General features: G+C 44.6%; 2 protein-coding genes across 2 annotated transcripts in view; one reads left to right on the top strand and one right to left on the bottom strand.

Annotated features, from left to right (window-relative positions):
• Positions 1–1,184: 1,184 nt before the first annotated feature.
• LOC121437099 (60S ribosomal protein L36a-like) lies at positions 1,185–4,058 on the bottom strand. The gene is made up of 5 exons (XM_041636937.1): positions 4,047–4,058; positions 3,587–3,692; positions 3,229–3,296; positions 1,938–2,060; positions 1,185–1,205 (listed from the first exon to the last, which is right to left on the bottom strand). Exons 1-5 carry the CDS (start codon positions 4,047–4,049, stop codon positions 1,185–1,187), a joined length of 321 nt encoding a protein of 106 aa, XP_041492871.1. The 5' UTR covers positions 4,050–4,058.
• A 3,976-nt stretch (positions 4,059–8,034) lies between these two features.
• The window catches only part of LOC121437155 (tyrosine-protein kinase BTK-like), a 49,775-nt gene continuing 44,356 nt past the window's right edge, over positions 8,035–13,453 (top strand). Inside the window, exon 1 of the mRNA XM_041637000.1 lies at positions 8,035–8,114. The gene's annotated coding sequence lies outside the window, so the exon portion shown is untranslated. The remainder of the gene's footprint in view (positions 8,115–13,453) is intronic.

Here is a 13,453-nt window from a genome sequence, read left to right as displayed (position 1 = left end):
ATTTTTATATGTTTGAGTGTCTTGCCTTCATGTATGTGTTCCACATGCATGCATGATGCCCAGGAAGTCAAAAGGGTATAGGTCCTCAGGAACCAGAATAACGGATTGTTCTTGATTACTTCACTAGCTCTAGAGCCTGGATTTAAAGACTTGCCAACCACACGATGACCACTAGGTGAGTCACTTGGTATGATTTGCTTAGTTTATTGCAAAAGAAAAATGAAATCAGCTTCCTCGGTAGAAAGATGGCAGTTGATGGTCAGGTGTGGTAGCATGCCTTTAATCCCAGTACTGGGAGGCACTGCAAATAAAGACAACCAAATGATGAACTACCCTGACAAACTGAGGTATTCAGGCAGTTTCAACCAAATTAGCAGACGTGCCAATCCGTGCCATCCATTTAACTATATACTCTCACAAAGCAATTGTGCATACACATAACCACAGCATTCAGAAGGCTGGAGGACCACCAAGGTTGCCCACGCGATGAGCAAGCATATATACCCGATATTCTCAATCCACAAAAATGGTATTAAAATCTCCCACCTGAGATACTAAAGGTAGCAAATAATTTTTTCAGGAAGTCTTAATGACCTGGGTTTGACCCTGGAACCCTTAGTAGGAAACTTTCAAAAGCTGATTTCTGACCCCCTAAATTCACACCAAAAAATTTAAACCCCAGACATGGGCCGTAGTAGCTAACTCAGCATATTGAGAGCACTTGCTGCTCTTCCTGAGGACCCAATTCCTAGCACCCACAAGAGGTGGGTTTGTTGGGGGGCATTTCAACAGCCTCACCTAAAAGGTATGTGGATAAGTCAAGGTGTTTACAGGAACATAATCTAAAGCAAGCAATGTGTATTGGGAGTCTACTATGCTGTCTGGAGAACTGTGCCAAATTGCCCCACTATACGCCAGAAGTAGCAAGACTCCTATACCTTAAAATAAAAGTATTTAGGATTTTATAACCAGTAACTCGTGTATTTTAAGCTGTAAGTGGGATCCCAATGACTAGTCACATTTCACACCAGCTCAACAAGGTTCAATCCTAAAGTAGCACTCAGCCAGCAAGCTGAGGGAATTTCTTGACAGCTTCAGTTTTTTTTCCCTCCCAAAAGACCAACTGCAATCATACGAGGTTGAGTGAAAGCTCATGATTTTATTGTCTTCATAACAAGGTCAGCTTAGAACTGGATCACTTGTCCCTGTAAACAGAACAGAAGAACAAAGTGGTGTGCTTGTAGTTTTTAAGGAACCTTCCATTATCCGTGGGCTCAGTACGTAGCTTAGTAGTTGGGTGCCTGCCTACCATGACCCTGGCTTCAATCCAAGACCACAAAACATTTCTAAGGAGACCCTGTTGCCCACACACTAAAATCCTTAAGCCATTCAGATATACTGATGTTAGATTTTCAGCTAATAAGGCACATAAAAAGCTCACAAATCTGAAAAACAAAACCTAAAAATAAAATACTTGCCAAGCGGTGGTAGTGCACACCTTTAATCCCAGCACCCGAGAGGCAAGGGCAGGCAGATCTAAGTTTGAGGCCCGCCTGCTCTACAAAGGGAGTTATAGGACAGCTGGGCCTACACAGAGAAACCCTGCCTCGAAAAAACAAAACAAACAAAAAAACCATCCTCCTGGCAGTGGTGGTGCACACCTCTAATCCCAGCACTCAGTAGGCAGAGACAGGAGGGATCTCTTTGTCTGCGGCCAGCCTGGTCTACACAGCAAGTTCAGGACAAACTCCAAAGCTACAGAGAAACTCTGTATTGAAAAACCAATCCCCCAAAAAACTTCTGGTCCCAAGCATTTCAGCTGTGGGCTATGGAACTTGTTTCTTCAGCTGTGAACGATTACTGTTGAGGATGCCCTGTGGCACAGTAAGCTCACAACAGTTTCCTCTACAAGTAAGGCCAATTTCAAAGGAGAGTACCTTTCTCTTCTTATCACCACCCAGTTCAAAATGCTTGCATCTCTTAATAGTCAGCATCCTCTTAGATCTGCAGTTGGGCTCCACACATTCCAGTCTCAGCACAATCTTCTTTGTAGTTTTTGCCTACAAAAGAAATGAAGTCAAATCCTTCACAAAATTAGGTTGCCACAATCTGTATTCAGGTATGGAGAGAAAAAAGATCCAGAAGCCAATCACTTTGCGCTAAACAGGAGGAAAACTGAAGGTGGATCTGGTTGTGCACACCCCCAGCACTTTGGAGGTGGAGACAAGCTGCAACCACAGGAATGAGGCCAGCCTGGGCTACATGACATTGCCGCCCCCTACCCCCCAAAAAAGCTACTTTAAAATTTGTAGCCTTTCAGGCTATTTGTATTCTTTAGTGGTTAAGTCAAATAAAAGCCAGCCAAATTTATGCAAATATGAAATAGAACTTTTGGGATTCACCAATTTTCTCAAGACTTCAATTAGCCCTAAAATCAGTTCCACTCCCCACTAATAATCAACTTTTTTAAGTAGAGGGTTTCTATAGACCCACCTGCTTCTGCCTCCCGGGGGCCGGGATTAAAGTCATGTACCACCGCCGCCTGGCTAATAATCAACTTTTAAAAATACACTAATTTAGTGATAGGTTTGTTGCTAGTTTGCAGTCTGAAAGCGGAAACACCTCCCTCTTCTGTACAAAATGGGCTTAACATTTAAACAAACAAGCATTCCCATTACACGACACCCACTCCAGGACCCAAAGAACTCATTTAATTTCTACAACCAGGCTGGCAGAGTAGGAACAAAGAGATGAATAAATGCAGGTTCCCTAAAGAAGGAACTTCATGAAACTGGAGAAGAATCTAGAATTCGCCAGTGGAAGGCCTACACATGCACTGTAAGACTTCATGAGACTGAGAAATCCAGAGAGCCCTTCATGGCAATACAGGGAATCGAACCTGGGTTGCCCTCAAACTCTACCACTGAGCCTCCAGCAACAAAGAGTCACACATGACAATAAACGAATGAACGATCTTGCTGGGTACACACATCATTCCCTTCTTAGGAAAGCACATTCCTTCATTTTTGCCTCTTTAAAGTGAGATGCTCTACTCAAGACTATAGTCAGATCTGGGTTGACTCCCAGCTCCATTGCCTTGGAAACATTCCTGCCGCTAAGGGGGATATCTTAGCTGGAACACTATACTAATGCTTGTAGACTAGAGATGGCAAATGCCAAGGTCCTTACCACAATAATCAAGAAACATGTCAGTTAGGAATCACTAACCTTTTTGCGGAAAATAGGCTTAGTCTGCCCACCATAGCCACTCTGTTTCCTGTCGTAACGCCGCTTTCCTGAAAAAAGTTATTTGTTATGGTATGCTGTACACAGATCCTATGTCAAAACAAGTAGAAGTCTCAAGTTTAAATTGGAGGGGGGAATGCCTGGACTTGTTAATACTTCTCACAAGTGTCACATCCAAACCAGTTTACATGCAGGAAACAGGCACAGCCCCAACCCTTGAGAGGCTGAGGTAGGATTGCTTATTCCGGACCAGCTTGCTTTACATAGCTGGCGTTTATCTCCCACCAACTCCCCATCCCTATCCCCCTAGCCATCATCAAATTACATATAAGCAGCTTACCCTGGGCATACAAAGAATCTTTGCCCTTCTTGTACTGGGTCACTTTGTGGGGTTGGTGTTTGCCACATTTCTTGCATAATGTACGGCGGGTCTTAGGAACGTTCACCTAGTTTAAAAAAAAAAATAAGTGTTCAGAATGTGCAGCTACCGGACCGCAATGACCCAGCACCCTCCCTGGATTCAGATGAAGCTAACTACAGCTACTCAGTAAAACACAACCACCACGTAGATTTAAAAGGTGGTTCAGTCACACGCGCCAAACTGTATCCACCCGCAGCTAAATTGCCCACTTCAATTCCTCCGCCCAGAACTTCGCTCCCTGCGTTTCGCTCTCGGCAATGCTAGATTTCTTAGGTACATCGAGGTCCTAACGGAGCCTTGACGCAATCTGGAACAATACTGTCCACGCCGGCTGCAAGGATTGTGCTGGATACTACGAAACCCCGATACGCGATCATACCATGTTGGCGGGTGCGATATTGGCACAGAAAGAAAGAGGGAAAGCCAGCAACGGAAGTTTATAGGCGGTGCTTGGGTGCACTTCCTCAGAGCCGTGGGAGACAGCTACCATAGAGTCTGTAAGGATCCCAGCGCAGCGCCCTCGGATGGCTGGATGATTTGCATCAGCCGCAGACAGGCGCTTCAGCCAAGGCTCCGCCTTAAGCCTACGGCTCTCTCCTCCACTTCCTCCCGCCTAGCGCCCGTCAGCTTTCATTACTCCACCCCTTTTGGCGGACTTTGTAATTTAGTAGCTTAAGGGAAGAAAGCAATGCTCTTCCCAGACTCTGATCTCCCGTGTTGGAGCAGACCAGGGACTAGGATCAAGTGGGAGGGGTCTTCCATCTCAGCCTAACATTCTTGTTCCACTTCAAGGAAAATGAAACGATCTTAAACAGCAAAATGTGGCTCACGGAAGCCCTGGGAGGTAGCCAGTTGCTTCAACTCATTTAGTTAATGTCTATTCTGTTTCAGGCACTGTTGTAGGAGCAGGACATAGTAATTGATTATGTTCATTACTGTCCAATCTCAGGCTAAGTACTTTGAAGAAAAAAAAAATGAAAGCAGTACCTTTTAGCTGAGGAAGTAAATTGGCTGATTTTAAATAGTTATGAAAACTAGCAATGAATTTATCCGGCTTCTGAGGTAGTTGGGCCAACCAAGAAAACATACCTCAGCTTCCCTGAGTACTTGGCAGCGGGCATGTATGAAGTTTCAAGTTAGTCCAACCGAGAAAGGTTGAAGGAAGCTAGCTGAGTTTTAAAATAGATTCTCAGAGTTAGTCTAGGAGGAACGTGGTAATGCTACTTCTATTTTCCAGGGGGAGGGCATTCATCCAGTAGCATGTGAAAGCTTTGGTCCACCGTCAACAGTAGTAGAAGCACACCTAACCCCCATGCGTTCTGTGATTCCAGAACTCTATTTCCTTTACTATCACATAATATTATAATATGATCATATAATATATGACCTGCCTATTATAACAGCTGTCTTTGGGGTGGGGAGAGCCTCAGACATCCCAGGGTGACCTTAAACTCACCTACATAGCAGACGATGGCTGTGAACTCCTGATCCTTATCCTGAGTGCTGGGGGCCACATGTATGTGCTATGTGCCACCGTGTCTGGATGCCTGCTTCTTGAATCCTGCCAATCTTCAGCAGCTGTTTCCTATGACTAGTATTTACCAAATGAGGAAACTGAGGCACCTGACCTATCCAAAGTCACACCCATGGTTATTTTGGAAGTTGGAATTCAACCTTCGGCCATTTAACAACACATAATTCCTAGTCTTAACCAGTATATTGCCCAGGGAAAGAGGCACCTACAGGGTAGATGTTTGGGCTAGAATGCAAGAGGAGGCAGCAGTGGCCCAGGAGCTGATGTTAGGAGGCCCGGGACATCTGCTTGTATGATGCTCCAGAAACAAGTTGACTCCACCCACATTTTTGTTGGGTGGTCCCCAGGGCTAAGATAACAACACCACCATAGCCCGCAGCATTTCTTTGCCAAGCTGCCAACCTGAAGTCCAGCAGTATTTTCCTCTGTCTAGACTCTTAAAAACCTCACTGGCCTTTAGGGAGTTTCTAAAGTTATTCTTTGTTTTGTTTTTCTGTTTTGTCTTGTTTTTGTTGTCCATGTAAGTAATCTGGAGATAAAAAGACAATTAGCCTTCTTCATCTAATTAAACTTTGTTTCTTGACTCATTCCCCATATGATGTGGTTTGGGGAACTTTTTTTGTTTGTTTGAAACAGGCTTTCTCTGTGTAACAAACTCTCTTTGTAGACCAGGCTGGCCCGGAATGCACTGAGATTCGCGTGCACCACCACTGCCCAGCAGAACTTTTTATTTTGAAATATTTCATTGACAAAATTGCATCTGTTTAAGGTATACAATATGATGATATACACTTATCTTGCATAACTGCCATAGTCAACACAACCATCACCATCCAATATTGCCTACGTGAGTGTGTGTGTGTGTGTGTAAAAACACTTAAGTCAGCTCTCTTATCTAATTTCAAACAAACAATAGAATATTAATTAGACCCCCCAAATTATTCATCCTATAGTTCAAAATTTGTTTAGCAATAGTCTACATGTCTCTGCTCATTATTTTCCCTAAAATGAAACATTCAGAACTAAAGACAAAAATCAAGGTCTAGTCGGGCATTGCACAGTTGTGTGAGACATTCACTTTCCTCCAGATATTTTACTTCTACAAAAAAGCCCCATGTCATCTCGATTCTCAATCATATATGTTTCTGCTTTGCCATTTCTTTTAGCTGCTGTCAGCAAAGCCCAGGTACCATTTTCACAAGCACTACTGCCACCTCCTCTCCTTCCGTGGACATTGAACACAAGTCATCAGGCTTGGCAGCAAGTGCTTTTGCCTGCTGGACCGTCTCGCCAGTCTATCCAGTGGTAGTCACTTGCATCTGTGCTATAAGCTTATTTGTCCGCACTGTTCCGTTTGGGCATGGTTCTGTTGGTACTAATGAGTGTGCTAGCTGAGTGGCTGGGAGCCAAGGGTGAAGAAGTAGCTTTTTCTACCCTTCCCCTTTGCCTCCCTGTCTATTTTCCCACGGTGCCCCTATGAACTCGCAATTCCTATCGCAAACGGACCTTTAGAAAGGATGGGGCATGTGACAGGGAGCATCGGACTAAAGAAAAGGGAAGGGGTGGTCAATGTCTGTGGTCACTCCATTGGTGACTGGAACAGTTACTACATGTGACCAGGGAAAGGACATAACTTGTCAGTAAAGTAGAGAGAGCCATATGACACTTGGTGCCCATCCATCTATACCAATGCAATGATTTCCCAACCTGCCATTTTATAAATGCTTTTTTAAAAACTCTCGGTGCTTTCGACATTCTGATCTGTTTTTAGAATCACTGATATGTTTCCATTTTAGAGTATAGCATCTCAGGGGAAGGCGATACAAAGGTGCCCCATGACACGGACAAGACAATCAGTCACCAGGGGCTCTGACACCTTCAAGTTTGTGGCAGATACTGCCTGCATTTCTTTAGAGAATCCTTGGGGAGAAAACAGAAGCTGGAACACAAACTAGGGGCCTGCTGAGGTAACATGCAGGTTTCAAATAACATGTCTTGTTTACTGCTTTGCAGAATCAAAGAAAATGCTGTAAACTGTTTATCTTTGAGAGAGAAAAAAATGAGACAGACTCTCCTATGCTGTCCAGGCTTTGAACTTGTGACCAACCTACCTGCATCACCCTAGCAACTGGATTAGAAGTGTGTTTCCTCATGAGGTTGAATCTTGAAGGAAGAATATTCACGAAAGAACATTCACCAAAGAATGGGGAAGGGCACAAGTCTTTGTGCGGGCTTACATTCAGGCATATTTATCTGTAGAAAAAAAAACTTTCTTAGAAAATGACTCAGCAGGGGAAGTCTTGTCTCTACCTCTGTCAGGCTATGTATTTCAGGGTCTCTGAGGGAGCCCTCTTCATCCTTCAAGGTGAACTGCCTGACCCTGAGTCTCCCCTCCTGAGGGGACAAGAGACCTTGAAGACACTGGCTTGGTTTTGTGTCTTGCCAGCTTGGACATCTCTCTTCCTGTGCTGATCACCCCCCCCACCCCAGCTCTTTAGGTATGTCTTCCCTTTACCCCAGGAAGGGTAGCCTGATGACCTGTGTGTTCGGTCCTGCCCCGTAATCTTAGGGAACTCAGCAGCCCCGGTAAAGGTATGGTTCTCTCCAAGCTGGACTCTATTAGCGAAAGAGGTCCCAGGCAAATGAGGGTGGGGAGAGTTGGGGGGAGCAGAATGGGGACAGCAGCACGGAACCAGAGACCATATTGCTAAGAAGAAAAAAAGGCATTGGTTTAAGTCAGGAAACAAAAAAAGGGAACTGAGTGGCTGCAAAAGGGTGGGGTTTGTTCAGACTGTCCTTCCTCTCTGTAAGAATATGTCTCCAGGGCCAGTGTCTTCAGAGAGCGAGTCCCACCTTCCAAGTCCCGGCATCTCATTACATCTGGGAAGCTGCCTGCATTAAGTCAGAACTGAGGTGGGTCTGAGGTGACGCAGAGACGGGGTAGCAGCCGTAAGGACTTCTGTTGGGACCCTGAAAGGACAGACAGGAAACATGGCTGCTTCCATGTATCTACTGGTGGAGGAGACTCATGGAGAGTGGGTGTGTCACCAGCAGAAGACCCTGGCATGCCCTTCCAATGATGGAAGGGAATGTAAAGGTCTTCTGGAGAGGGTCAGTGTGGTGGGGTGGCTGGAGGAAGAGGAGACAGTGACCTGAGGTGACCATCTGAAAAGGTAGCCAACCTTGGAAATGGAGCTCTGCAGCTCTTGGTAGGAAAGCAACATTACAGACAGCCGCAGGGTGAAAGCAAGCCGTTTTCACCAGATATTGCTTGAAAATCCAAAATGTGTTCTCATATCAATGAGACCCTTAGAGGAAGGAATTCTAAGAGGCCGCTTAAGCTGCAAAACCTCTAAAATAGCTCATGGGTCTCAAATGGCAGTACTAACTGGGTAAAGGCCTGTGCTGCATGGGGCGGAGGCGACTTGGCTTGGCCTTCAACAGACCAAATATTACGAGGATGAGAGCTGGCTTCTAGGAAGGATTGTGTGGAGGCTGTGGGAACCTCGTGGTAACAGTGGGTAGGAGACAGGGCCAGCGCAAAGCAGCCTCCGCCCCAGCCGAGACAGTGTGGCCAACCCCTGAGGTCTCCGGGAAAGTTTTTCCTCTTACCATTGCCTACCATGTGCATGGCTACCTTTTCTACTGCCTTCATTATTTCTCCTCTCATTTCCTGGCCGCTATCCCCTGATCCAGAAGCAGCACTTTAAATTGTATAAAATTTATCTTGCCACTTTCTCCTCAAGCTATTTTTCCTTTCTCTTCCCCATTTTCACCTGCCTGTTGCTTTGCTTGGGCGTTCTTGCCAGGACTATGTGTGTAAATAAACGTAAAGTCATTAAGACAGGCCCCTGGCCAAAGTAAGTGTTGTATCTCAGCGGTCCTTACTAGTTTTGTTCCTCCCGAGCCCTGCCAGCACCACGCCTCATAGGGTTGGCCTAGGAGCAAATGGTGTGAGATTTAGATTCAGACTGCTGCTCTGATCAAGCCGACAGAGGCATTATGGAGTGAGTGGCTAGACCTCCAAATGAGCCGGTACTTTCCTTACTACCCAGTTCTCAAGGCTGGAAGGTTTATCCCCTGCTATGCGGTTCTAGAGCAGCAGTGGGGGTGGGGCTGGGGTGTTGATCCCAAGCCCTGCAATTCCAGAGGCAGGAGAAGCAGCAGTCCAGAGACTGGCCAGGGGACACTGCAGGCAGCTCAGAGGCTGTCCTCTTTGCTGTTAGATGAACATTTTAGTTCTGCTCCTTCCCTCATTTTGCATGCCACACTTCTGAAGCAAGTAGACTATTGCCTTTTTCAATTATTTGAAATAAGCCACAAAATGCAAATTCTCATAGAAACCTGAAGTATTACACTCATGCAGTATCCTTTAAGACTTGCCTTATCCACTCTATTCTGACTTTTTTGATTTATTTTATTTGGAACTAAAGTTTTACCCATTTAGCTGAGGCTATGTAGCCCAGACTAGTCTCAGACTTGTGCTCCTTCTGCCTTACTTTCCTGTGTGCTGGTATTGCTTGTGGACATTACCACACCTGACTTGACTTTTTAAAAAAAATTCAGGCTGTTTAATCTATTTGCTTGTGCAAAAATCCAGGTTCTTGTTGCTTATGGCTGTTGATGTTTTGTTCAGACACTTTGCAAATGCCTTATGGCGAAGAACTAGTGTAACTTTCCATCTTCTCATAGGGTCTTGATGCAATTTAAATAGTCACTATGATTTGTTGTTTCCATTTGAGCAAATTTCCCATAGAGTCTCTTGTCAGTGGTCTAGAGCCATAGCAGAAAATCAGTTCTAACGGGGAAGATATGGCTGCTGAAAACCAAAGTTTGGGCCTTCTCCCAAGAGTCATACATGTCTGCGTGCCTACGTTCCCCTCAGCAATGCTGGGGTCTGATTGCTAATTCCTGAAGATAAAGGAGGCCTAGACATTTGAGTGTAACCAAGCTCAAGGAACGGTTAAAGAAGAGTTGGGTGTGGTGGCACATACTTGTAATTCCAGCGCTCAGGAGGCTGAAGCAGGAGGATTACCTGGAGTTCCTGATCAACCTGAAAAGCAGAGCTAGACCTTGTTTCACAAATGTGGAGAAGAAGGAGGAGGGTGAAGGGGGAGGAGGAGGAAGAAGTAGTTGTTGTTATGGAGGAGACTGACTTATTTTACTCCAAACCTGCTTGGTTATGCATGAAACCGTCAGGGGAGGGGGAGGGGAACACGCCTCTGAGGAGCCTGAAACAATTGGGCCACGTGTAACTTTCAGTTTGTTGCAGAGGTTCATATAGAGCAATTGAGTATGATTGGGAGAGCTTCATAAACCTGGACCATTTAAGCACAGGCATTCCTCCCCATGCCCCACTCTTTGAAAGGCCTCTTCCAATGAGCCACAAAACGTAAAGACTTTGGGTAACACTGGTTATCTGAACCTCAGTTCTTCTCACTGCTGACCCTTACCAAAATGAAAATGACGTCTCACTCCTCGAAAGAAAGTTCGGAGAGTTCTGAGGACTTGAAGTGTAGGCAAGTGGGAGATTAAGACAAACTAGAATTTGAGACCACTGACCCAGTGAAAAATTTAGTGGACAATAAAGGCAGACTAGAAAATGCCTGGCAGTGAAGTGGAAATGAGGTAAAACTGGAGGGCAAAGGGGACTCAGGCTCTCAAAACCTGCTCTTTGGAAAGGATTTTGGCAATGAGTATCAAAATGCAAAGTGCACACACCGTTTTCACGTTTCTTTATGCATTGTGTGTGGTATGTGTGTGTCTGGATGGATGTGTGTCTGTGGTGTGTATGTGTGTGTCTGTATCTGTGTGTGTGTGTCAGGGTGTATATGGTGTATGGGTCTGTGTCTGGTGTGCATGCATGTGTGTGTGGTGTCTGTGTGGTGTGTGTGTGTGTGTGTGTGTGCATAAGTGTGTGCTGATGCTTTTAGAGAGTGTCAGATTCCCTTGAGCTGGAGTTCCTGGCAGCTGTGAAAGGCTTGATGTGGATGTTGGCAACTGAACTCAAGTCCTCTGGAAGAGTAGAAAGCCCTCTTCTTAACTGCTGAGCCATCACTCCGATCCTTTCTCATTATTATTATTAATTATTGTTGTTGGTATTGCTCTTGCTATTTAGATTTTGAGGTAGGGTTTTTCTGTGCAGCTCAGACTGGCCTTAAACTCACTATGTGAGCCTCCTAGCTCAGCCTCCGGAGGGCTGAGATAGCACGCCTACTTCACAGGCATGGCTAGGAATAATGGTAAACAAGAATCTTAGAAACTTTGTTTTCGCAAAAAGTATTGTTGCATGGATAGATGAATGGATACATAGATAATTTTAAACATAAGCAAACTATACATGATATGTGCAATATGAATGCAACTACAATAAGAAATGTGCACAGAAAAAATGAAGAAGATGCCAAAAATACTAACACATCTATATATGAGGTTTATAACTGATTTTTAAATTTTTAATATCCCTGAACTTGCAGAAATTTCCTACAATGAATTTGTGTTATTTTGATATAATAAGGAAAAATAAACGTTTAACCAAAGGGAAACAAAAATTCAATTAAAAATTGCTAGTGTTAGTGTTAGGCTTTACCATGAATTTGGTCACCTGTAATGCTGACAAAATAAGTAGAGTCTAAACAATGTTTCAGTAGAGTCTAAACAGCGTTCCTTGGGAATTTACCACTCCTAATTGGGTTACTTTGTTACTATGGAGATGACATTTTAAAGACCTTTCTTCTACCTGAGCATGATGAGTAGGCCTTTAATCCTAGACTTTGGAAGGCAGAGGCAAGAGGGTCTCTGGGAGTTTAAGGCCAGTCTGGTCTACGTAGTGAGTTCCAGGACAGCCAGGGCTACATAATGAGACCCTGCCTCAAAGAAAAGGAAATAAAGGGGAAGGGAAAGGACAGGAAGGGGAGGGGAGGGGAGGGGAGGGGAGGGGAGGGGAGGGGAGGGGAGGAGAGGAGAGATGGAAAGGGAAAGGAAGGCAAAGCCACTGAGTTTGATATCACCACATAACCTGGGTGTGGGGGTGCACACATCCCAACACTCAGGGGATAGAGGCAGGAGAGGATCAGAAGCCCAAGGTCTATCTTGACGACATAGAAAATTTGATAACAACCTTGGCTACATGGGACCTTGTGTCAAAAAAAAAGAATTCAATTTAAATCAATCTGGGAAGTAATGGCATGCTCACAAACTGCAAGAGCTACACAGCAGAGCTATAGAGGGATGGCGCTGGACAAGTCACACAGCCTACAGATATTAGTGCCCATGTGTCTGTTGTGAAGAACAGCTGGAATAACACACATAAGATGTTGATCAGAAGCTGGGCTATATGGCTCAGTGGGAGAGCTCTAGACAAGTAGGAATAAGACCCTGAGCTTCATTCCCAGCACCACAACCAGAAATACTAATTTTAAAAAAAAGTGCCTGACAGGTGAATGACACTGGAGCAGGAGTTCTCTTCCATATCCCTATAGAGAGAATCGAAATGACCAGAAGGAGAAATAATGAGAAAATGATACCTCTTGAATATTGTGGCTAAGGAGTTGTTTGGGGTACTATTGATTCGCATCTGTCTCATGAACTCTCTTCAACCACAGGCAAGCTGTGTAGTTATGGAATGTCGCTCCACTGTTGTCCCTGGCAGTGTTTTGTCTTATCATAAGTGAGGATGATTGCCACAGATGATTTTATTTATTGACTCTTCATGTGTTATTTATATTAACTCCCTGGCATAGTGCAGTTTGTATGACTGAACTCTTACAAACAGGCTTCCTCTTTCTGAATTCCACTGCTGCTTATAGAGCTGGAAGGATGCAAACGGTGGCTTTGTGTATTCCTTGTATTCAGACTTCAGTAATGTTATAATACTGAAACCATATGTCATGCAAACAACTCAGATTTGCTGTCATTTTTCTCCCTCTTCTTTTGCATCATCTCTATGATCCTCTTTCAGTATATGTGACATTTCTTCTGTTTCAACCCTGTCTCCCACCCCTTGATTAACATGAGCAGGGGCAGCCCTCATCATGCATGTTTTGTGTTTGGATCACTTCTATTAGCCAATGGACTTTTTAGAGACAAAATAGGAGTTTCCCACAATGAGTAGCTACAAGGTTCTACCTGCTAACACAGAGCAGTCCGCTACACTATACCAGCCTTCTGGGAGATGCAGAGATAGATGTTTCTCCTTTTCTATTATTGACTAAAGGACCAGAGGAGCCTAAGGAAGAACTGCCACATTTTGA

Source organism: Microtus oregoni, unplaced genomic scaffold (genome assembly GCF_018167655.1).
Source record: "Microtus oregoni isolate MIOR12 unplaced genomic scaffold, Mior012 000050F_ref0000143, whole genome shotgun sequence".
Taxonomy (NCBI): Eukaryota; Metazoa; Chordata; class Mammalia; order Rodentia; family Cricetidae; genus Microtus; species Microtus oregoni.
Note: the sequence above shows the minus strand (reverse complement) of the source record. Positions and strands in the feature narration are given on the sequence as shown.

Coding starts and splice junctions, on each gene's coding strand:
- LOC121437099 (XM_041636937.1), bottom strand. Junction 2,061..3,228: donor AGCCTATTTTCCGCAAAAAG/GTTAGTGATTCC, acceptor TTTCTTTTGTAG/GCAAAAACTACAAAGAAGAT. Junction 1,206..1,937: donor GTGGTGATAAGAAGAGAAAG/GTACTCTCCTTT, acceptor TTCTGTTTACAG/GGACAAGTGATCCAGTTCTA.